Source organism: Aspergillus fijiensis (genome assembly GCF_003184825.1).
Source record: "Aspergillus fijiensis CBS 313.89 unplaced genomic scaffold BO72scaffold_121, whole genome shotgun sequence".
Lineage (NCBI taxonomy): Eukaryota > Fungi > Ascomycota > Eurotiomycetes > Eurotiales > Aspergillaceae > Aspergillus > Aspergillus fijiensis.
Genome location: NW_024469097.1, coordinates 23558 through 45063, shown reverse-complemented (window position 1 = coordinate 45063; position 21506 = coordinate 23558). Strand labels below are relative to the sequence as shown.

At 55.1% G+C, this 21506-nt stretch overlaps 11 protein-coding genes across 11 annotated transcripts; 8 read left to right on the top strand and 3 right to left on the bottom strand.

The window, feature by feature from the left end:
• Positions 1-74: 74 nt before the first annotated feature.
• BO72DRAFT_418088 (Isopentenyldiphosphate isomerase) lies at positions 75-738 on the bottom strand (the record flags this gene model as incomplete). Its single annotated transcript, XM_040942621.1, has 2 exons — positions 474-738; positions 75-397 (listed from the first exon to the last, which is right to left on the bottom strand). Coding segments are annotated over exons 1-2 (546 nt in total), but the record flags the coding sequence as incomplete, so codon positions are not given.
• Positions 434-2187, top strand: BO72DRAFT_505202 (beta-ketoacyl reductase; the record flags this gene model as incomplete). Its single annotated transcript, XM_040949177.1, has 4 exons — positions 434-895; positions 967-1317; positions 1371-2012; positions 2122-2187. The coding sequence occupies exons 1-4, from the start codon at positions 881-883 to the stop codon at positions 2185-2187; spliced, it is 1074 nt and encodes a 357-aa protein (XP_040795017.1). The 5' UTR covers positions 434-880.
• A 2088-nt stretch (positions 2188-4275) lies between these two features.
• On the top strand, positions 4276-6401 carry BO72DRAFT_505193 (uncharacterized protein; the record flags this gene model as incomplete). Its single annotated transcript, XM_040949176.1, has 5 exons — positions 4276-4287; positions 4372-4418; positions 4470-4561; positions 4745-4951; positions 5035-6401. The coding sequence occupies 5 exons, from the start codon at positions 4276-4278 to the stop codon at positions 6399-6401; spliced, it is 1725 nt and encodes a 574-aa protein (XP_040795016.1).
• Positions 6402-7117: 716 nt separating this feature from the next.
• Positions 7118-7857, top strand: BO72DRAFT_418086 (NUDIX hydrolase; the record flags this gene model as incomplete). Its single annotated transcript, XM_040942620.1, has 2 exons — positions 7118-7695; positions 7759-7857. Coding segments are annotated over exons 1-2 (597 nt in total), but the record flags the coding sequence as incomplete, so codon positions are not given.
• A 363-nt stretch (positions 7858-8220) lies between these two features.
• BO72DRAFT_38483 (DUF1593-domain-containing protein) lies at positions 8221-10154 on the bottom strand. Its single transcript, XM_040941565.1, has 2 exons — positions 9517-10154; positions 8221-9469 (listed from the first exon to the last, which is right to left on the bottom strand). Exons 1-2 carry the CDS (start codon positions 9886-9888, stop codon positions 8342-8344), a joined length of 1500 nt encoding a protein of 499 aa, XP_040795014.1. The 5' UTR covers positions 9889-10154; the 3' UTR covers positions 8221-8341.
• Positions 10155-12858: 2704 nt separating this feature from the next.
• BO72DRAFT_393109 (cutinase family protein) lies at positions 12859-13720 on the top strand (the record flags this gene model as incomplete). Its single annotated transcript, XM_040941923.1, has 3 exons — positions 12859-13050; positions 13138-13355; positions 13453-13720. The coding sequence occupies 3 exons, from the start codon at positions 12859-12861 to the stop codon at positions 13718-13720; spliced, it is 678 nt and encodes a 225-aa protein (XP_040795013.1).
• A 1263-nt stretch (positions 13721-14983) lies between these two features.
• BO72DRAFT_442964 (NAD(P)-binding protein) lies at positions 14984-16059 on the top strand (the record flags this gene model as incomplete). Its single annotated transcript, XM_040943541.1, has 1 exon — positions 14984-16059. The coding sequence occupies exon 1, from the start codon at positions 15058-15060 to the stop codon at positions 16057-16059; it is 1002 nt and encodes a 333-aa protein (XP_040795012.1). The 5' UTR covers positions 14984-15057.
• A 1011-nt stretch (positions 16060-17070) lies between these two features.
• BO72DRAFT_505167 (uncharacterized protein) lies at positions 17071-17798 on the top strand (the record flags this gene model as incomplete). The annotated part of the gene is made up of 1 exon (XM_040949175.1): positions 17071-17798. The coding sequence occupies one exon, from the start codon at positions 17071-17073 to the stop codon at positions 17584-17586; it is 516 nt and encodes a 171-aa protein (XP_040795011.1). The 3' UTR covers positions 17587-17798.
• An 85-nt stretch (positions 17799-17883) lies between these two features.
• BO72DRAFT_502342 (uncharacterized protein) lies at positions 17884-18273 on the top strand (the record flags this gene model as incomplete). The annotated part of the gene is made up of 1 exon (XM_040949055.1): positions 17884-18273. The coding sequence occupies one exon, from the start codon at positions 17884-17886 to the stop codon at positions 18271-18273; it is 390 nt and encodes a 129-aa protein (XP_040795010.1).
• A 544-nt stretch (positions 18274-18817) lies between these two features.
• BO72DRAFT_533074 (uncharacterized protein) lies at positions 18818-19800 on the bottom strand (the record flags this gene model as incomplete). The annotated part of the gene is made up of 3 exons (XM_040950479.1): positions 18818-19137; positions 19239-19412; positions 19611-19800. The coding sequence occupies 3 exons, from the start codon at positions 19798-19800 to the stop codon at positions 18818-18820; spliced, it is 684 nt and encodes a 227-aa protein (XP_040795009.1).
• Positions 19801-20608: 808 nt separating this feature from the next.
• On the top strand, positions 20609-21401 carry BO72DRAFT_38441 (uncharacterized protein). The gene is made up of 2 exons (XM_040941551.1): positions 20609-20665; positions 20737-21401. Exon 2 carries the CDS (start codon positions 20741-20743, stop codon positions 21125-21127), a length of 387 nt encoding a protein of 128 aa, XP_040795008.1. The 5' UTR covers positions 20609-20665; positions 20737-20740; the 3' UTR covers positions 21128-21401.
• Positions 21402-21506: the final 105 nt, after the last annotated feature.

Sequence of the window (21506 nt, the reverse complement as noted above, 5' to 3'; positions counted from 1 at the left end):
AATTGCCGCCCCCCAATTGCCGCCCCCTTCCCTTTTCCCCACAAGAAAGAAAAATAGAGGACGGCTGGCTTACTCTCATGCTCTCCCCAGCGCGCGTCACCAAGGCACCGGTAGTGCATCCGCGTGGCGAAATGCAACGACCCGAGCGCGACGTCGTCCGGGGTGACGCCCAGCTCGTGCTGGAGCTTGCGCTGCGCCGCGCGCCGGGATCCCGCGATGCCGCCGGTTTCCGTCGCGACTGCCAGCGGGTGGGAGCAGCACGTGTTGGTCCACTGGTTGGGCAGGGTGATCTTGTGGCTGGCGCGCTGGTGGATCAGGAGGCGGTTCTGGGTGTCGAATAGGAGAACGGAAAAGGCTCGATGGAGGAGGCCGCGGTCGATGTTGGCGAGTTGGTGGCCTGGACGTGATGGGTGGGTTGGGATATCAGCTGGTGGTTTGAGAAGGGAAAAGGATATTTTCCACGCGTGACTTACAGACTCTCTTGCTGGCCATGCCGATTTCCCTATCTTCCTCGTCGACAACGATGCAGATTTCCTCCATCAATGCATCTTGGCTTGGTGGCGGGTCCCCGGTGCGCGTGGCGGATGCGAGGGCCTTGTTGGCTGAGACGTCCAGCGGTTGGACGTCTGGGTATAGGTGCAAGATGTTCTCGGAGGTGGGTTGGGGTAGGTTGGACTTGGGCACAGTAGCTGACATTGCGGGTACTTGGGATTGTGTCTTGAAAGTGAAGGAATTGTGTGAGAGTAGACGATGGGTTGGGCCTCACGGCGGTGCATTGTTTATGTTGAGCCCTACTGCCGGGGGCGGTTGGAACCGGCTGTGCGCATCCCATGCTTGTCGCCACCGGCTGTTGTGTCCAGCTTGACATAAAGTGCAGGAGATGAGGTCGTGTCTGGTAAGTATAAACACAATCATCCTGAAATGTTCTGAATCACCCTGTGCAGCAACCTAATCCACGTTGAGCAGTCACGCACACCCGCCTCATTCGAACAATCAGAAAGAATAGACCAGATGGCAGCGATATCTCTCAGCTCCGTGGCCGCGTACGTCTTCGTTGGAAAGACGGCGAGCGTGGCCGGTGTTCTTGCCCCGGAGATGCAGAAAGCCGGCGCACGCACGTTCATCTTCATCACTGAGTCCACGGGTCCGAACGCAGCTCTCGCGAACATAGTCCAGAATCTCCAAGCTGCTGAAGCCACGGTGCTTCTCTACACAGACGGCCTGTCTCAGGTTGATCGTCTGAAGACAGTAGTCGGGCTCTGGACCACGGAAGGCCGTCGCATCGGAGGTGTGATCTACGACCAGACGGACGCGGTAGTAAGTGCCTTGCATGACCTTCCATGACGTTGTGACTAATTGTGTCATTCAAGCCTGATGATCTCGGGGATGTTCTATACCACGCCGCGGGGATGCAGAATCTACACCAGAGCACCGCCACGCTGCAGTTGGACTTTTTCCTCGTCTACCACGAGAAGGACACTCCTGCTGCCGCGATGGCCAAGCGCTTGGCTCGCCACCGGTCTCGTTTTGGGCTCCCACTTACGTCGCTGGAGCTCGAGTGTAGACCTTGGGTCGCGGACGCAGTCGAGACCCAGATCCTGACAGGCTTTCGATCAGTCTTCCCAGACCCCGCTCAGGCAGAGGGACGGAATCAGCACCCAAAACCCGGGACCGGGAGTGTGTACTCTTCATCCTCGGGTGACGGTACTGCTCAGACAGAGCCGACCACCCCTGGTGGCTCGAATGCATACTGGAGCTCGCCTCTTCCCGCAAATTCTCCCTTGGAAGAGTGCGATCCAAACTTTGTCCAAGCCTTGGCTGCCGGAACAGATCATTCTCCGATCAAGGTGAATACTGGATCTCTGTTTCTGTTCGATATTGCCGCAGAGCAAATAGCCAGTCTCCTCGCCGTGGAAGCTGACGAAATTGACCTCGATGCCCCGGTCGCAGCCCTCGGAGTCGACTCTCTGATTGCCACTGCCTTCTGCAATTGGCTGGAGACAGAGGCCAAAGTACAAGTGGTCCCATTCGAGTTTCTGGAGGCGGAGTCGCTGCGGCGTTTTATCCAGCATGTCATTCATCCTCGAGAAGGATCGTAACATGATTGTATATAGCACATAGGTATACCAGTCTATCGAACCCAACGTTTCTTTTGAGGATATTAGTCCAGGAGCTTGGAGTAGGTGATCGGGGCGACAAGGTACCAAAACAAACTCGCCGTGTACATTCTCGCGCCGCAGACGGCGAACTTAGAGTCGCTCAGTGTCTATAAGGGTCAGACCGCGGTCTACGTGGGCGTCGTACGGGACGTCGTTGTAGGGGTTTGGGAAAGGGGGGAAGGGGGGCGAAGGATTTCAGCGATCTCAACGATCTGAGCGATATCAGCGCTGTAGGACTCGCGAAGAAAGTCGATCAATAAGCACCGAGGGTATGCCTCCCACACGACTAGGGGGGTCAGGATGTGGAACGTCATGTTCATGCGTTCGTGCTGCCGTGACTTTGCCGTTGATGGTTGCGTGGAAGCTTTCCGGGAGATGGTGCACTGCTGGTAGCAGGCGTCCAGAGCTGTGGTAAAGCACCGCATGAGGTATTGTACTGCATGACGCGTGGAGGCCTGGCTTAACGACGATGGGGGCATCCGGGCCGTTCAGGATGCCCACGCAGCCGGCGTCGCAACCACCACCACCCTCTCCCAGAGTGATGTCACTGAAACCCCGGCCATCCTCACACCAATAATTTCATCCAGAATATGTGGGAGGGAATGGATGGTCGGACAGAAAGGCTTTGTTTTCGGCATCTTTGCATTGTCGGGGTGATTTTCCAGGGCAGGTGACTCGATGAAACGAACGCTCCAGGAACCAAGCTTCGTATTAGGCTCACTGGCCTCTACGACTTGCACAGTACGATCTTATGAGAATAGGTGCCTTCTAGGACGATAGTGGGCCGACCAGCTCGATGTTCGACTGAGCTATTGGGAGAGATGTTGGCCGCGAAGATTGATCTAAGGACCCGATCGGATGCCCGCGCAGTCATAACACCAGAGGGGTGTGCTGCAGTGGGTTACTCTTGAAACAAATTGCTTTGACATATCCGGGACAACAAGAATCACCTGTGAGGGGGCCACTGATTCTCTGTAGACTGAAGGAGTAGTGGTGCTTTCTAGACTGGGGTTGTGAGACTTTGTGGACTGGGCAGGGCCGCGCGTGGAACGCCATCGAAGTAGATGGGCAGCGAGCGTGGTGGAAGAGCACTCACCTTTCAAACGGGAAGGAAACCTGTCGGGCGGTGGTGTTACATTCTAGACGAGCGAGGTTCGATTCGGTTGATTACATGTTACCAACAACCCCGGTGCCCTCGTTGCGCCGATGGGTGCAGATCAGGGTACCGTAAAATGCAGCATGGAATGAGGATCGTTCATCGGAGTTGAAAGGTAACTCGCGATTCTGCCGCATCAGCATGGGTAGCTTAAGGAAAGGGAGGCAAAAGGAGGAGGATCGACAGGCAGCATGAGTAGTGCAAAGATGTGTCGGCAGCGACCCGTCACCGGCAGGACTTTCGCTGTGTTTCTCGGAAAACAACGGTGTGAGGAAAATAGATGAAAAGGAAGTATCCATCCATAAAAGAAAGACAAGAGGCAAAAACATACAACAGAAGGGATTCGCTGGTGGTCACCCACCCAACTACTAACCTCCCGGCGTGTGGCTTGAGTACGGCTGAGCGGACGGGAAGCCCTATTTTCCACACCCTGTGGTCGTATGTGTTTGAGATCTGGCTCCAAGAAAACATGACTGCACGCGTAGGTCTTCGAAAGGATGACAGGATTGAGAGCACGATCCCAAGAAGAGACTCAAGAGGATTCATTGTGTTTTTGGTTTGCAGCGTGACGCTAGGAATTGATTAGACAGAAAAGAAGTGGTTTGGAACTTGTAGATGGACTTTCCTTGTAAGCAGCGATCAGGGAAGGGGACTTGTCACATTTTAAGCATGTTCTAACCGATCGATATTTTTGACGACTCCGTCCGGCAGTACCGCCCCGCTACAGTCAATCTGGCTACTAGCCATTTCTACGCATCAACAATCCAGTCAAAGACACTTCACACAGCCACCACCGTGATGGAGGGGACAGACAAGACTCATATCGGGAGTCAAGTTATGCTTTCTGAGCTGGTCGTTGCAATCGACCTACGTGGGAATGAGAAGGGAAAGGAATCAACAAATCCTCCACACAGGCTGTGTCTTGAACTCAGAAATACGAATTCTAAATTAGAAATAAAAATGGATGAACAGGTAAATCAACCGTGATGAAGACTTGTAGGCACTTGATGGAATGTCAGAGGAGGATAATCGACCGGATTAACTTGGGGTATCCAGCCTTCCCCATTCCGAGAAAGAATCCCTCAAGCTGAAAATAACACAGAGTAAGTAGGTGAACCAAGCGCAATAACTACCTTAGCTTATTCGCTTGGCAGACTACTCGAGGCTGGAGAGAGATTGATTGACCTGATTAAGTTGGGGCGGGGGGCGGCATTCAGCCTCCCGGATCCTAAGACAAAGGACTCATGTATGTCCGCTCAGAGCAGTGGGCGATGCCACCGCATTGAACACCAACAAAGTTTGGTCCACTCAATCATCCACTCTCCGTTCTGTACAAGCAACTGGGCTGTACCTTTGTCACTTACGTATGTCAAAGATGCCATTATCCTCTTTGCAGTCTGGTAAAATTAGATTTTTTCATCCCACCCAGGTATAAGACATATGCACCGAGCACCCCAAACGTCTTCACTTCTCCATCTCGTCTACCCAGCGATCGACCTCACACACTTCAACTGCCCAAGCCCCTCTCTTTCCGAGCCTACAGCCCAGGCGACATCCAGAGCTGGCAAGCCTGATCCCACGAGGATGGAACTGTGGTGCTCAGATCCCGACGCCCAATTCGACCAGCAAAATTGGAGTAGGTGATTTCATCATCTCATTCATCTAGCGAGCTGAATGGGGGTGGACATTCCAGGCTGATCATGCATCAATATGCAATAGAAACGTCCCACGACGAAGTGATCTACCTCGAGGGTTACAAGACTTCTACTCGAAAGGTTGCGTACGAAGCCAGATACAGCTCTAACGGCCACATTGCAGACCAAGGGACTCTTCGGACTACCTACATCGGCGTCATCTTTGCGTGTAACAAGAGTTTTCACCCATCATCCGGCATTGACAGTGAATTCTTCCTCGTCTGGGATGTTCCTGAGCCCCCGACGACGTCCGATGGTGAGAAGACGAAGGGGGCAGGGAAGGAAGGGTCACCGATCCGCCCCTTTCTCCACCAATGCACCGATTTGTACATCGCCAGGTCCTTCCACGACCTCGTTAGGCTGGTGTATCCACACCTTGAAGTCATTTTCACAGCCGAGTTGCGTCGCCCCCGTCCCCAGACTCTGGACGCATATCTTGCTCGTACCCACCTTGCCTTCCAGATGCTGCCCGACCCAGACAACGAGAACGCCGCGAGGGTCGAGCCCTGTCCGTGCCCATGTCCGGACCACAGCGCGTCGGTCGACTGGAATAAATTGATGGCGACGAGCCGTGCGCAGCAGGTCATGGAGGGGGTTCCTCTCTTTGCGTTCTCGGATGTCGAGGACTTTCGCGGCCTACACCATCACCGCGTGTTTGCAGTCACGATCAATGGGATCACCTTGCTCTACAAACCGGCCCGGAACAACGCCTGTCTGGTTGACGAGGCCGAAATGCTGAGGAAAGTGGCCGCGTTGCCGAGCGGAGGAGTCCTGCGCGTGCCCAAGCTCGAAGGGATCCTGGGGGCGGGTACGCCGTACGCGGGGATTATCATGACCTATATCCATCCGGGGACCCCGTTGTGGGATCTGGTCGAATCGGGGCGAGTGGAAGACCCAGCCGAGTGCCAGAAGTGGTTGGCTCAGATCTCGACCGCTGTTCGAGCCCTGCAACAGCATCGGTGTTATGTGCGAGACCTCCAGCCGGGCAATGTGGTGGTCGACGGCAACCGCGATGCTTGGCTGATCGACTTCGAAGGTATTCGGGGGCAAAGGGCCGAGGAATTTCCGGATGATGACCCCGAAACTGCAGACCTGCGTGACTTGGCCTACATGCAGGCGTATCTGGAGATGCACGGCCGGAAAGCACGCGAGGCAGCACGCCCTGGCCGCCAAGTCAGGACTTGGTTTGGTCGCTTGCGCAGGCGTCTGTCCGGTCCCTTCTTCCGCAAGCATTTCTTGGTTCCTTTCAGCCTCCTGGTCGCTCTTCTGCTCGTTCACTGCCTCGGCCTTTGGCCTGGCCTCTCTAGCCGCCTGTTCGCCAACTTGCCCACGCTACTGTGCGCTCTCTTCTGCCTTCGCCTATCTGCTTTCCTGTTCAACCGGGTGTTCTGATCTGCTGATGTTTCTTGCCCCACCCGCGCCCCCCTCCCTCCACGCACCTCCTCTTCTTTGCTATCGTCTTTGCTCTTTCGGTTTTGGATGGATACGAAAACAACCCAATTGACAGAAAACCTGTACAAAGCGGCCGGGGGCCGTGGTCATAGTGCATGTAAGCCCGTTCCGCCCACATAGCACCCCTCTACCATTGCCTCTACAACGTTCAATGTCACTGTCATCTAGTACCGTGTGCACCTCGTAGGAATTTCGATCCTTAGTCCAGCTCTGCCCAACGTGATTCCTGCGCGGGATGCCAGAAAGCCCCTGTGGCTCCTGTGGCTGTGGAACAGCTTTTCCACCACTGCACTAGCCACGGGAGCCACCGGGGCTCTTGGCAATCGATGTGCCGGAGAGTCACCTTGTCCTTTCAGTATCTTCATGAGCCTTACCTACTCCTATACAAATGTCTACCTAGTATGTATTGATTCCTTACAGTCTGAATTCTGCAGCTGAGGGGACCTGCAGTCGTACTGCCGCCGCTCTCTCAAACCCCTCCGCTATCCGGCGAACTACGGAGTACTGAGTAGGTAAGTTGAAGATCCAGCCTGGAGCCCAGGTACACAGCCCACCAACCAATCCACCCCCACTAATCTCCGACCCACAACCCCACCACTCAAGCTGCATACAGAAAAAAAACACCTCTCCCCGGACATATCCCACTCTTCTCCCCAACAATCACCTCCAGCATCCCCACTCATCTATCCTATACCAAAATATCATCACCATCATCACCACAACCACAAACCCCAAAATGCCACCGCCACCACCACCCTCCACAAAAACCTTCACCCACTCCCCGACCCTAGACCCGTACACCCTCCCCCTCCCAACCTTCCTCACCACCCCACACCACCCCCACCCCCACACCCTCACCCGAACCACGCACATCGTAACCGGCGCCTTAATCTTCGCCCCGAACCGTTCACCACCACCACCACCACCATCAACAACAACAACAACAACAACAACAATACTCCCCACTCAACCCCCCGAAAAACAACGCATCCTCCTCCTCCGCCGCGCCCCAACCGACTCCTACCCGGGCCGGTGGGAAGCCCCCGGCGGCTCCTGCGACGCCACCGACGGCTCCGTCCTCGCCGGCGCGGCCCGCGAGGTGTACGAGGAGACGGGGCTGCGGGTCTCACGGTTCCGGGCGCTGGTCGGGGTGGATGCGTGGGAGGTGGTGCGGGCGGATGGGGTCCGGAAGGTGGTCAAGTTTACGTTTCTGGTGGAGGTGGAGCCTCCCTCCGTGACGCGATCGGGGGGCGAGGGGGTGCAGGGGGAGGAGGTTGATGGGCGGGTGAGGGTGGAGGGTCATGGTGATGGTGGCGGACGGGGCGGAGGGATCAGGCTCGAGCCCGCCGAGCATGATGCGTTTGTGTGGGCGACGGAGGAGGAGGTGCGGGCCGGGGTGGTTTGGTGGCAGGGGGAGAGGGTGGGGATGGAGTTTGTGGGGAGGCAGCGGGGGAATTATCTACGGGGGTTTGAGGTTGTGAGGGCTTTGCGGGGGGGTTTGTGAGTTGGTGGAATTTGGGAGGGGAGGGGGTGGGTAGTGATGGATGGATGTTTGGATTTGTGAAGGGGATGGATGGTTGCAGGTGGGCTTGGTTTGAGGGGTGTGGTTGGGGATATTGTCCTTACCCTAATCTGTGATGGAATGCTCGCCTAATGAGAAAATATAGGTCGATTGATATTTATACAGTTATTTAATGAAACAAGGGAACTATCTACTCGTTGTGTTCATCGACTTCGTCATGTCCCCTTCCACAAGGGCAATCGCGGCCCAAGATCGGTTCCTCCCAGTCCTCACCGACCCAATAGTCCTCCAAATCGATGTCATACTCCACCCAATCGTGAACCTCCCATTTTTCCCACACCGTTGTATCCTGCACTAGTCACTCCGACCGAGTGGTGTTCGTCGTCTCGAACAGCACGCGCTTGTAGGTCGTCAGCGGGATCGCGCCGTGGTCGGTGACCTCCAAGACGAGGTGGAGGGTCCAGCAGCCGGAGGCGTTGGAGCTCTTGCCGTCGCAAACCACATCCGCGCCGGGAATCGTGACCTGTGCACGCTGTCCGTTCCCAGAAACTGTGAAGTTCAACGTCGGGATCTGGTTGTCCACGTTCCAATCCGTCGAGCCGGGCTCCTTGTACTGGAACCACCGGAACGAGAGGCTGTCACGGTCGGGATCGTAAGTCCCGGACGCATCCAGCGTCACGGTCGCATTGGGCGTCGAGGCGATGACCAGCGGGGTGAGGTCGGCATGCTCGTTGACCACGACCACAGGGTGGTGGTTGGCCTTGCTCTCGTTGGCGGGGAGGGCCCACTGCATGCGGGCGGCAAAGTCATTCTGATACGCGTCTCTCCACCGCCAGATAGCCGCGTGGTTGGAGGTGTAGGTCCGGTTGTTCTGGCCGATGACCCGGTCGGCGGCGTCGCTGTACTGCCGGTACTTCACCTGCTGCGAGAGATCCACCAGGGAGTAGCGGCCGCCCCAGGATCCGTAGTCGGGCTGCTCGCGCACGCCCAGACCGTTCTGGATGAGATACAAGAACGTCGGGGTGTCCCCCTCCATGATGAACTTGTAGTCCGGGTACTCCTTGCCGTAGGTCCCGATCTGGATGTTCTTCTTCAGCCAGGCGGCGGACACCTTGGTGAAGTCCGGGCCACCGACGTCGAAATTGTAGTATTCCTCGCCGGAGATGGCGGCCCAGGCGGCCAGGCCGTACTGGTTCCAGCCGTGCATGGAGGCGATGTAGAAGATGTCAGGGAATTGCTCCCGGATCCACAGACCGCTGTCGTCCTGGTCGGAGATGGTGTAGACGCGCAGCTGGCCGCGGAGACGGGCCGCCTCGGTCGCGTTGAAGTTGTGCTGGATGTAGTACAGGGTCTCGGCAAGCACGTTCACCCCGCCCCACCCGAGGACCCACAGGGGTTCATCGACCGGTTGGCGGAGTCGGTTCAGCAGCAGCTCTGCGCCGGAACTGAGGTTTTGGCCGGGACCAACGCCTTGCATTCCGTAAACCTGGATTTGATTAGTGGGGTTCGTGTAACGACGGATGGAATGCTTACAGCTGGGCCGGACTTGACAACACTGTGGAGGTACTCCGCTGAGGGGTATGGGGAGGACGGTGAAGTGTGCTGGTTCAGGTTGTCCACCACCTCGGCATATGCATCGACCACTGCCGAGATCTGCTCGGGATACACACTGTCTTTCAGCCAGGTGGAAGTGACGGCCGTCATGCCTTCGATCTGGAACTGATTGCTGTAGAGCAGGAATCGCACAAAGGATTCTGTGTCATCGGGCTCATTGGAGATGTCCGAGAGAACGAAGACGCGGGGCTTGGACGCATAGGTCAGAAGCGAGGAGCGGTTAACGGCCGTAGTGGCGTCTGCCACAAGGGCATTCAGACAACCAAGCAGCAGCAGAGAGAGTCGTCTCATGATTGCAACGTATTCAAGAGATGTGACTTTGGAGAAGAAGCAGCGATCAAAAGTCCCAGTGAGAAGGTGGGAGCCAGGCCGGTTTATATGGGAGTTGCGGGGACGGCAGAGAACAAGTTCTTGGCAGTTGAGAAGGACAGATGGCAATGAGTCGAACTGATGATGTTATTGCCCGTTGTATAGGGACACTGAGCCTGGGGTATCCACCGCCTTGCCGGATTGAGCCAAGCCGCAGCCGAGCCGACCGACGGAGGCGAGTTTTCGGCTCCAGCCCAGTCTCCGCACTCCGCAACTTCCCTCGTCTGCCTTGCCGTTTCTGCCGTTTCTGCCGGTTCTGCCCATTTTCCCCGACTCTTTCGGCTGGGTGTGGGGTAGTCCCCCCATAACAGGTAGTTCTAACCCCCAGCCAGCGGTTGCAATTACCCCATTAACTCGGCACAGCGAGAGCTCGGAGACGATTCTCCACGGGGTTCTTCCCACTCGTACGGGTATGACCCTGATTTCCACCAGTTTCGCTCTCCATAATTGCACTCATGCAAGGCAGGAAACTTCCTTCCATCTCCACAACAAAAGTTGGCTCCCCCCGTTACCGCTATGACGCGATGAGCCCCAGTACAGAATTCGCACAGAAACCACCAGCCACGGGTGCCCGTCACCGCAGACATTCTCTGCCTCGATCCGCAAAACCCGCGTCAGTGAAAGCGAGCTGTCTCCGGTCGGCGAAAAACGGCTTGTCGTGGGTTCCGCAACATAGCACCAAAATCTGCACCTCTCCAGTTGCAAGGCTCATCGAGGAGAACACAAGTGTACCTTTTCATCCGCACAGCCTGATTTTCCGCCGGTCCCAATGCCCAAGATTGAGTATGCCTTGGGCATCGAGCGCACCCTGGTCGTGCATCGTCAAGGTCATCGGTATCCCGAAGTCTCCCGCAACCACGCGAGATTTTCCGTCGAAGGCGTCCCGACAACACCGGTAGCGGAGAAGGCGGACGGGACCCTGCATAAGGTCGTACGGCGGCACGGAAGACGTATTCGTATCTCTAACCAGAATGGGAATAGATCATAAAGTCACTGATGGAACTCAAGGGGTGGCCTCAAAAGTCTCGTGTCAGACGCTTGGCCATGCATGGAAACAGTATTGGTCATGGGCCTTGGACCTCAGATTCGACAGAACGTGAGGTGAGGCCTGGCTGCAGAGCAGGGTGCTGTTATCACCACGGTAATTGTTGGCCTCGGTGGTGCCGAAACATCGGGTGAGGGTTTCTTGGCAAGCGTGTTATTCTTGGCAAGGTTGGTGAGACTGATCTCAATCTCTCCTGGCTGTCGGAAGTGGTGTTCTGTACCGGCTGCTCGTGTTGCATGGTTGTTTGGTGGTCGGGATGTGGATGAATGCTGTAGGGGCCCAAGCGTACTTATAAGCTGAAAAGAAAAGAAAGAGGAAGAGGAGTACTGAGCAAAGCTAGGGAGGGCGAGCTAGGTGAGAAACAGACTGCAAGGAAGCCGTAGGTGTGAAAGGGGTTAGACGACAGTATAATGGTAGCAGCATGGTGGGCGGGTGTAGCGGTGCTGACAGTAGTTATACCTACGAGCAGCTTGCTGGTACCAATTAAGACTCTCCAGTCTTTCCGTTTCAGAACGCAACCTTCCTGCATGGTTCAAGGGTCATCTCTAAGCCGGTTCCATTCAGGCAGGCTTGGCAGAGTGGACGGTCGGGCTCGGGGGTACAACGTCGTGTACGTGACAGCTTGGGCATATATAGAACACACTCCTGCATTCAAGTACTTAAAGTTGCCTCCCTTCTCTTGTCCACTGTGTTGTACAACTCTGAAACCATCAATTCACCTTCGATGACATCTGAACTCAAAACCATCATCAAACACGGCCGCCACTTAGACCTAAGTAGTGGCTCCTCTGTGTCCAAGCACTCCTTTATTTTCGTTGGGATGGGTCAATCCTTTAAGATCAGGTGCCCGGACCACGGAGTACATTTCGCCCAGTTATAACACGATTGCTCACCAAGCACCATGCGCCCTCGGGCCTGACTCATCGATGATAAGTTAGTCACGCAATTTCTTCGGCCCTCGGGAGCGTCCGCAGTACTTCCCTCCAGCACGTGGCTGTGATAGGCGATGCCACCATATCATTCTATGGCACCGCACCATGGATCTGCAGGAAAATGTTGATCTTAGGCCGACGATCATCCCGACCCATATGGACGAGATTTGAATACCATGCACATCCCCAGTCAATGACAAAATTCATGATGTTCTTGCAGTGTCCCTGTGTTGCTGTTCTATCATATTTTGCAAGTCTCGAAACTAACCTAAGCACTAAAACCCCGGTCGCATCTGTCTCAAAAGGACTGGAGTCCCTGCACTAAGCCAAGGGTCTCGTTTTTGGGTTTCCAGCGGCTGGTTGTTTTTCGTCTCGGCTGAACTCCGGAGTTTCACGAACCCTACCGTTTCATGGTTCAGGGCTCGAACGTTGATCTCCGCCTCAAACTCAATTTAGGTTCTTTGAGCTCCATTCCCCTTCGATGAAGCGCCAATTGCTCCACATCCATCGGGAAACCAACCCGCTTCGAGTCTCGATCAGGGTCCGGACCCTGCCGCTTTGGTTTTCTCGTCCGTGCATCTGAAACAACTCCCTTCAACAGGGAATGCCTTCCAGACTTCCGTCAGAAAATGTTTCACCACGTCCCAATTTTGCGACATCTTTGCTTTTGCGTGCCAAAGGGATGCGATGTGTCAGTTTGATAGATAACAGCTGAATCCGCAATGCCGAGGTAGCCGGCCGTTGCTGCCTGGGAATAACAGTATATATCCATCCTGGTTCTCCCAGACTTTGACGGCTAAAGCAGACGAGGCAGCAGCGCAATTCTATCATATTCACTCTTTCGTTACAGTCTATCGATACACTCTTTCACTTACCATCCTCTCGTTCAACCATAACTTGTATCTCATTGGAATAATGGCCCCTCTCAAGTCCCTCCTCGTTGGTGCCCTTGCTACGCTGGCCGTAGCAAGCCCCGTCCCTGCCCCTGCCACGGAGGCCGGCCAACTCCAAACCCGTCAGTTCATGGACTCGAATGATCTCACGTCCGGCTCCTGCAAGGACGTCACCCTGGTCTTTGCTCGTGGCTCCACGGAATTGGGTAACATGGTAAGTAGCGCCCTGCCCCTTAGATCCTGCTCTTCCTCCCTCCTTCGCACTCTACAACGCATCCCCAGAAGCTGACCCACAAAACAGGGTTCCGTCATCGGACCTCCCCTCTGCACCGCCCTGAAGTCCAAGCTTGGCGCCGACAAGGTCGCCTGCCAGGGTGTCGGCGGCCTCTACACCGCCGGACTGATGCAGAATGCCCTGCCGCAGAACACCGACCCGGGGGCCATCTCCGCGGCCAAGAGCATCTTCGAGCAGGCGGCTTCCAAGTGTCCGAACACGAAGATCGTGGCTGGTGGATACAGGTATGCATCTCCCTGGTTCTTGGCGATCTTCCGAATCAAGACACGCACCCTGCCGCGAACCTATGGTCCGACATGGCTAATATCCCCGGTCAAACAGTCAAGGAAGCGCCGTCATCGACAACGCGGTGCAGGCGGTCAGCTCCTCCGTGCGCGACCAGATCAAGGGCGTGGTGCTGTTCGGGTTCACCCGCAACGTCCAGGACCACGGCCAGATCCCCAACTACCCCAAGGACGATGTCAAGGTGTACTGCGCGATGGGCGATCTGGTCTGCGACGCGACGCTGATCGTGACGGCCGCGCATCTGACCTACGGGCTGGATGCCGGCGATGCGGCGAACTTCTTGGCGTCCAAGGTCAACGCTTGAGTGCTTTGTCGGTGTCACAACGCTTAGGAACCATCGGTGAGATCGGGTGATGGTCAATGGAGGATGATTTACGGGCTTTTATATATCAATCTTTTTTTCGGCTTTTTATTTTTCGCTGGCGATTTTCAGGATTGTCATGGACACTCCGATGTTTTATCTCACGGGTATATTATACATTTCTTCATCATTTCGTCAAACCCCAGGTGATGTGTTTGGGCAGTAGATGTGGCGTAGGTTCTATACTGTAAAACATGTCAATCAGAGCAATCTAATGAGTGCAGGTTGTTGATAGGTTCTGGCCCAGATTTGTAATCTTATGTACCCGATCAAGAATCAAGTTACCTGCCGCCACTGTATACGGATTCGTCTCGTCAATACTGATATTGATAGATGCCTTTTCACCAAAACCAGAAAAGACTCCTTCTTTCCAACAGAGACTCATATATCCTACGGTAACTATCATAGTTTTGGATGAGGAAGATAGGTCTGTGCCGAGAACTTGAGTAATCGCATTCTCTCTGGGCTTCTCCAGGCTCTCTCCGCAAAGAGCCGGAAATAACGCTCCGGAGCGGAGTTAAACTTCCGTGCCCGCGGCGCTTTGAGAACCCGGGATGACACGAGGGTCCGTGGCTCTTGATTAGCCCCTTGGGCTCACCGCCCGTAGGTTTCCGCAATAGCACTCAGATGAGTGGATGCCCTAGGCTCCGATGCCAGGTGCCCACAGTGGTGTGTCCATGCGCGTCATCATTCGAGAACATTTACGAGATCGTGAACCAACTCACATAGCCACCGGGAGCTCGTGCTTTTCAGCTGATCACCGGAGTCATACGATATTGTAGACCAAATCAAGAGCCACGAGGGACCAAAAGAGATTAGCAGGTGCTGTAAAAGGATATTGATCGGTTGATGGGCGATCGGCGGATATAGGCCCCACTCTGGAGATAAAGCGGAAGTACTACTGTAGATGAGTGTCATCAGCCAGCGATAGCACCTGTCCGTTCCAGGTCAACCCGCAACTAAATACGGCTCTAGGGGTGAGGCTGGACCTTGGAATGTCATCCGGGGTTATGTGGTCTAGTGGTTCTGGGACTGTGTGATCTATGGTTCGGCACTGTACACTGTGGAGTTAAGCGGGAATAGAGGTGTCATCAACCAGGAACTCTAAAGCCCGGGTGGTCAACCATACAGTTGGGTCTGCCCAAGCACGGTATAAAATCGAACGTAGATTCCTGGCTTGAGGGTTTTAAGATACGTCTTTCTCATATTCAATATTCTGTACATCCTCATCAACAGCCATCGACCCTCCAACAACCAATCTACCACCCGTGACCGCAACCATGACCTCCAAATACGCCGCTGCCCATGCATCCCCCAACGGCCCAGGCGACGCCCGTCCCACGGCGCAGACCATCATCGACGATCAAAACCTCCGCGACAAGCTCACGGGCAAAACCATTCTGATCACAGGTTGCTCCTCGGGGATCGGCGTGGAGACCGCGCGCGCCCTGCACACGACCGGCGCGACGCTCTACCTGACGGTGCGCGACACCGCGAAAGCGATCAAGAACCTGGGCGACATCGCCAGCAGCCCCCGGGTGCGTCTCCTGCACCTGGACCTCGACTCGCTGGACTCCGTGCGCGCCTGCGCGGCAGACCTGCAGTCGCGCACCAGCGCCCTGCACATCCTGATCGCGAACGCGGGCGTGATGGCGTGCCCCGAGGGCCGGACGGCGGACGGGCTCGAGGTGCAGTTCGGCAGCAACTACGTGGCCCACTTCCTGCTGTTCCAGCTGCTGAAGCCGCTGCTGCTGGCGTCGTCGACGCCCGCGTTCCACTCGCGCGTTGTCATGGTGTCGTCCGTGGGCCATCGGTTCGGCAACGTCCACCTCGACAATCTGAACTTGGAGGGCGGGGAGTACGAGCCCTGGAAGGCGTACGGGCAGAGCAAGACCGCTGTGGTCTGGCTGGCCAATGAGATCGAGCGGCGGTACGGGGCCCAGGGCCTCCATGGTCTCAGTCTGCACCCCGGCGGCATCCAGACCGACCTGGCGCGCCACATGTCCGAGGACCAGATTGCGGCGTGGAATGCCGATCGCGAGTTCATGCGCCACTTCAAGAGTCCCGCCCAGGGCGCCGCCACGACCGTTGTGGCGGCTGTCGCGGCGGAGCTGGAGGGACAGGGTGGGAAATATCTGGATAATTGCCAGGTGGTGACGGATGAGCACGACCCGGCTAGCGGGAGGTGGGGCCCTGGGTATGCGTCCTGGGCGTTTGATGTGGAGGGGCAGAAGAAGCTGTGGGAGAAGACGATGGATATCCTTCAGCTGCAGGATGAGTGAGTGGTACGGTACTCGGGCTAATCATCGTGATTTGTTGATTGCTGTGGGGGTTTACTGTTGTCGCACCAAAGACCATCTTCGGATATGAGATATTGCTGTTTATGTTCGAAGCGGAAGCAAGTTATCGCAATTTGCTTGATTAGTATAGCGAAGATAATGTATAATCTAGTTGCTGTTCTGACTGTGACATCTTTCCTTTTGGGTTTGTAGCAGGAACTACGCGATGTGAATGGGTGCCTTTATTCGAAAGATTTCGGCTTTTCAAAGCAACGGTTCAGTTACACTTAGCTTCATTTAATACCTGTGGTTCATTCGGGCCAGTGCATATAAATTCCATTGAGATAAATACAAATACACACGTGGACGTTCTTGAAATATCGATTGCACGCAGTGAGAGTGCACAGTTCATTCCAGGAAGTGCACCACTGGGTCACAAATTGAGGTAATTCCTAAGACTCAAGTTGATTCTATGCGATGACGCAATATAATTCATGACCGCGTTTAGAAGATCTAGAACGGTGGCTTGAGATCACTTGAGCTTAATCACCGCATTGGTGTTGACAGCAAGTGTATGTGTAACTCAGAGCAGGCAATCTATGCATGAGCTGAGTGATATCGCCAGCCGCCAATCGGTAAGCCCGGGGTCCACGCGAGTACGACAGGTCGGATGGTCAGCAGCCTGCATCAGTGTGAACTTTGTTCCAACAACATTCTCAGGTACTGTACTAAACTACTTAGCTCAAGTTAGGAGGGGAGACAATATCATTAACTTAGTGGATGTCTCTTAGTGTGTGTCTCTTAAGCTTTCACCATGGGGTACTAGGGGCCCGCACTTGCCCAGTATCTTTTGCGCCAGCCAAGTAACACCAGACCACGTCTGTTATGTCCCTCCTCAACCCAACTTCCCCACCGCCCACCATGCGTCTGGCGCTCACATCCCCACGGCTATCTCGACTGCCACGGCTGAGCTCAGCCATTGCTCCCCTCTCATGTGTTCGATATCTAAGCAAAATGGGTAGAAATGATCTGATCGAAGAGCAAACTTTACCGTACTACCATCAGAAGCGATACTATCCAGTCCGCATCGGTGACACCTTCAAGGATCAGTATCGAATCATTGCTAAGCTTGGCTACGGCGCGTATTCCCCCGTGTGGCCCGCTTGGGATGAAGGGTTTCTGGGCACGAAACCCCAACATTGGCCCTTCATCGGCCCACACCAGAAGGCCGGCAGCCACGCGACAATCAGCTTAGGCATCAGGTGCCCAGTCACACAACTCACGCAGCTCCTTCATCGACCCCCTTTGCACCCGCCCACCTCCGCTGCCGAAAAGCTTGATGTGATAATGGCGCGCGGCCTCCGGTCATCCGCGCTGCTAGGCATCTGGGCCGTGGCATTAGCTGCCTGGGGCATCAACACGACTGCATTCTCCTCCGGAGTGAACAAGAAACCAATCTTTGGTTTTTGGGCTCGTCGCAGCGAAAGTCTCCCTGGCCTCCATACTGCTGACGCAGCCGAGTGCGCATGAGGTGGTTGGTAGAGTCTAATACTACCGGCAGTGTTCGTGCTTGCAGTGTCAGCCTGACCACCGCTGCAGGCTCTATCCTTCCATTTCTAGCACCGTGCCTACCTATTTGAATGTTGACTCAATCCTATTTAGTAACTACCTACCGTTGACTCAGTTTCCACTACATCGGTCCAGTCAGTTCGCTCAAATCACCCATCCTTAACAACTTTGAGATAACTAAAATATTCTTCCATCACAAATCTGATTATTACCGCCATCCACTCACTCATAAGCCATTCATCCGAACACCTACCCAAAATGGCAGCAGTCTCCTCGCCCGAGCAAAACATGATCCGCAGCTACGTGACAATCAGCCTGCTCATCATGAGTCTCACGATGCGTCTCGCGCAGCTCCTCCACACCCACGCCACAGTCGGTCTCGATGTGCCGCTTGTGCTACTTCCCGCATTGTCCTTGCTCGTTGCATGGATCGGATCCTTGATAGTCTTCGGTGGTGGCAATCTAGCTCCGCTCTCCAGCCCGACCAGAAGTCGATCGCTTATTCTTGCGCTCGCGGCGGCGGACCTCGCGCTGGCCTACTTGAACGCCCGACAGCCTAATGCGTCGGCGCTGGCCTATATCTCCTGTCTTGTGTCGTTGTTTCAGTTGGGGCTGGACTTGGGACTGTTCATTTGGATGAAGGACTGAGTTCGTACCGGCGGGTGGATTGTATCAGGTGAGAGGGGTTGCCCTTGGCGCTTCTATACTTAAACTGAACGGAGTTTTGCTTTGCTTCTGCATGTACGCTAAAAGGGGGGAGTGTTTCAAGGACGCGTGGGAGCAACTTAGCTAGGCCGGATGGATTTATGGAGGAGGTTGTTCATTCAGAGAATATTTTTGTCTGTTGGTGTGTGTTCTTTTTTGTCTCTTTTTGCATGTTTCCTCTTCCTCTTTCTGAAGGCGTCAAGAATCCTTAAGAATAGGTTAGTCTAGGTGTACTTGCTATCAGTATGATGCTCTCTTCTGTCCAAACAACCAACCCAAAATGTGAAGCATCTGTCGAGCCATACACCTGGACAGAACTATTACATACTACCGACCTCACAAGCTCCCCTTAACCACCCCCAGCCCCGCCACACGCGACCCATCCCTCGTCCGCATCACCCCGAACATCACCTCGAAATCCCTCAGTTTATCCGGCACATTCTCGCGGCCCCCAAAGCACCCCCGCACCGCCAGACCATCCAACCGCTCACGCCCGCGCGTCGCACACAGCGTCTGGAACAAGCCCGTCGTGCGCGCCGAGATGCCGTTCCGCACGAGCGCGTGCCCGCCCGGCCATGGCCAACGCAACGAAGTACGGGGTGACCAAACGCGCCGGGTGGGGGAAGCGGTAGACGTTGACGGTGATGGTCTTGGTGACGGTGGTCGTGGTCGTGGCCTGGAGGAGGGTGAGCAGCGAGAGGGTGATGTTTTGTAGTAGCGACTGCAGGGCGGCCGGGGTGAGGGTGAAGACGGGCTGCTTGGCGGGGCCGCGGTAGAGGCTCGTCAGGGCGATCAGGGTGTTGGCCGCTGGTTGGGAGTGTAGCACTATTTATTTCCGGTATCCAGTCAGTAATCGGAACTATCCAGAAAGGTATCACCGATTCACAACAGCAGTGGGAGGCTCGCACCGAATATATCGATATACCCCGCCCACTCCAGCACCAGCGTATCCTGCACCGCCGCCAGACTCGCCCGCCGAGACTGCTCCGTCACATTCTGGCCCGTGGTTCCGGTCGTCGTGGCGTTGAACACGGCGAAACGGTCGTTCGACGCCAGCACCATGGCGAAATCATCGTAGAGGCCTCAGCTGTTCAGTGTGCCGCCATCGAAGGTTACTGTTGCTACTGTCGCCTGCTGCACGTCCCCCGTGTACTTTAGGTGCACCGTGTAGACGGCCTCGTGCGCGCGACACGAGATGCTCTGTTACGTGCCTCCCGTTGTGGGGTCCACCCGGCGCAGCGCGAAGTCGAATGCGTATTTGGTGCTCCTCGTGCGCGCACGGTAGTTCGGTGAGGCGAGGTAAATGTATGCGTTTGTCCATGTTAGGCTCTGCTTGTAGGTTTTGTTGACCCAGGTGTGGAGGTTCGGAGCGTCGGTGGATGTGCATGCGAGGCGGGAGCTGGGGATTTGGATTGTGTATGAGCAGTTCGAGGAGCAGGGGGAGCTGCTGCGCAGGTAGTCGCCTGCCATCATGCACTGTCGCGCGAGGCGGGTGTGGGGCGAGGCAAGTTAGAGAGAATGAAAATGGGGAAGGAGTCGACGAACTGGCAATGGGTTGAATAAGGGTGCATGGGGGCTTGAAAACCAAGCCAGCCTATACGAAGCCCACAGACACTAGAAACCAATTCCTTGGGGCAACCAACCGGTGCGTGACTGAAGCATATATGAGGCAGATGAGCAAGCCTTCCTTCCAATCTCCTGTTAATCGTATGTGCCTTTTTTTTTTTTTTTTTTTTTTTTTTTTTTTTCTTGCAAGACAGCTATGCGGCTGTGCAGGGTCCATTCTCGAACCGAGCAATCCAATTGAATCATCGCTCCTCTACGGGATTTCTAAATATGGATCTCTGCAGGGCATGGTTCAGGTTGCTGACAACGCACGCTATAATTGGCATAATGCAGATAAAGGCTGCGAAACGGGGGCTGAGTTGAAGTGTGCGGATCCACCTATACTGTCACCGCCTATCTGCGGGTATCGTGAAGAGCACAGACAGCCAATAGGATGAAAATGCTCAGATGACAGACTTGAACGTTCCTGCAGGATCGGAGGCTGAAAGTGGGGACGAATCTACAAGGAGGATATCCGTGGGTTCTATACCAAGCTGCACGCTAGTCTAAATAAGGCAAGCCATGTGTAAAGAAGAATATCAAGACCTCATCGAGACTCTCGACGATACAAGGACTTTTCGCCTATAAGAAGACCGTCGATTCCTCCGCTCAATTGTCCAGATCCGACTCACAGAGCAGCAACAGCAGCAGCAGCAGCAAGCCCAACCTCCAACTTCCTCAGCAATCAAGAAAGCAACCATTCTCAAACCCTCAAATTCATTCCATCAAGGTAGATCCCTCATAATTTCGTCCTTCTCCCATTCCACCAGCACAAAGACCTAATTGAAAACAATACACCAGCGAAATGATGTCCCCCAGCACCATTGCCTACCTCTTCTCCACCGCGCTCGCCGTGCTTACCCCCCTCGCCGCCGCCAAAGGCTGCTACAGCGGCGGAGAGTCGTACAGCTCTGTCGCCACCGGCCACGAAATCCTCGAGGAGGCGGTAAATGCCTGCGACATCCTCGAGGGCATCTACGTCTCTGGCGCCAGCCGTCCCCACTGCAGCAATTTCCAGTCGGGCAACCGCGTCAACTGGGAGGTGACCAACGAATCCGGCTCGAAGGCCATTCTTTCCTCCATTGACTGCGTCGCTGCCTTGAGAACCGAGATTGAGGCCTGCCCGCGCGGTAGTCTTCAGACTTACGGTCCCTTCTTGATTAAATACGACCCCAACGCGGGCGCTTGCTAGAGGGTTGGCTGAGTTGTGCATCAGAGCGAAGCGGATCGTGTTCGGGCGGATGCAGATTGTCGATGCGGTGGATGGGTGATGATGGTCTAGCGGATGGCGAAGATGAGGCGATTGAGTTGATGAGTTGATGACGGAGATGAGATGGATGTGTTTACATGTATGCACTTGATATCATTCTTGCACGGTCTCATTGTGAGTTTGGCCTTTTGTCTCTCTGCTTGAAGTTCGCTCGTTGGGACTCTCAAGCCGAACTCAACATGGATGCTTTTTTCTGCCAGTTCTCGGTTTGTAAGACCGTGTATCCCGCCAATGTGATCTGGCCTAAATCCACGGTCCACCTCTAATCCTGTGCCTTTTACGCTGCACACGTTGCTAAGCC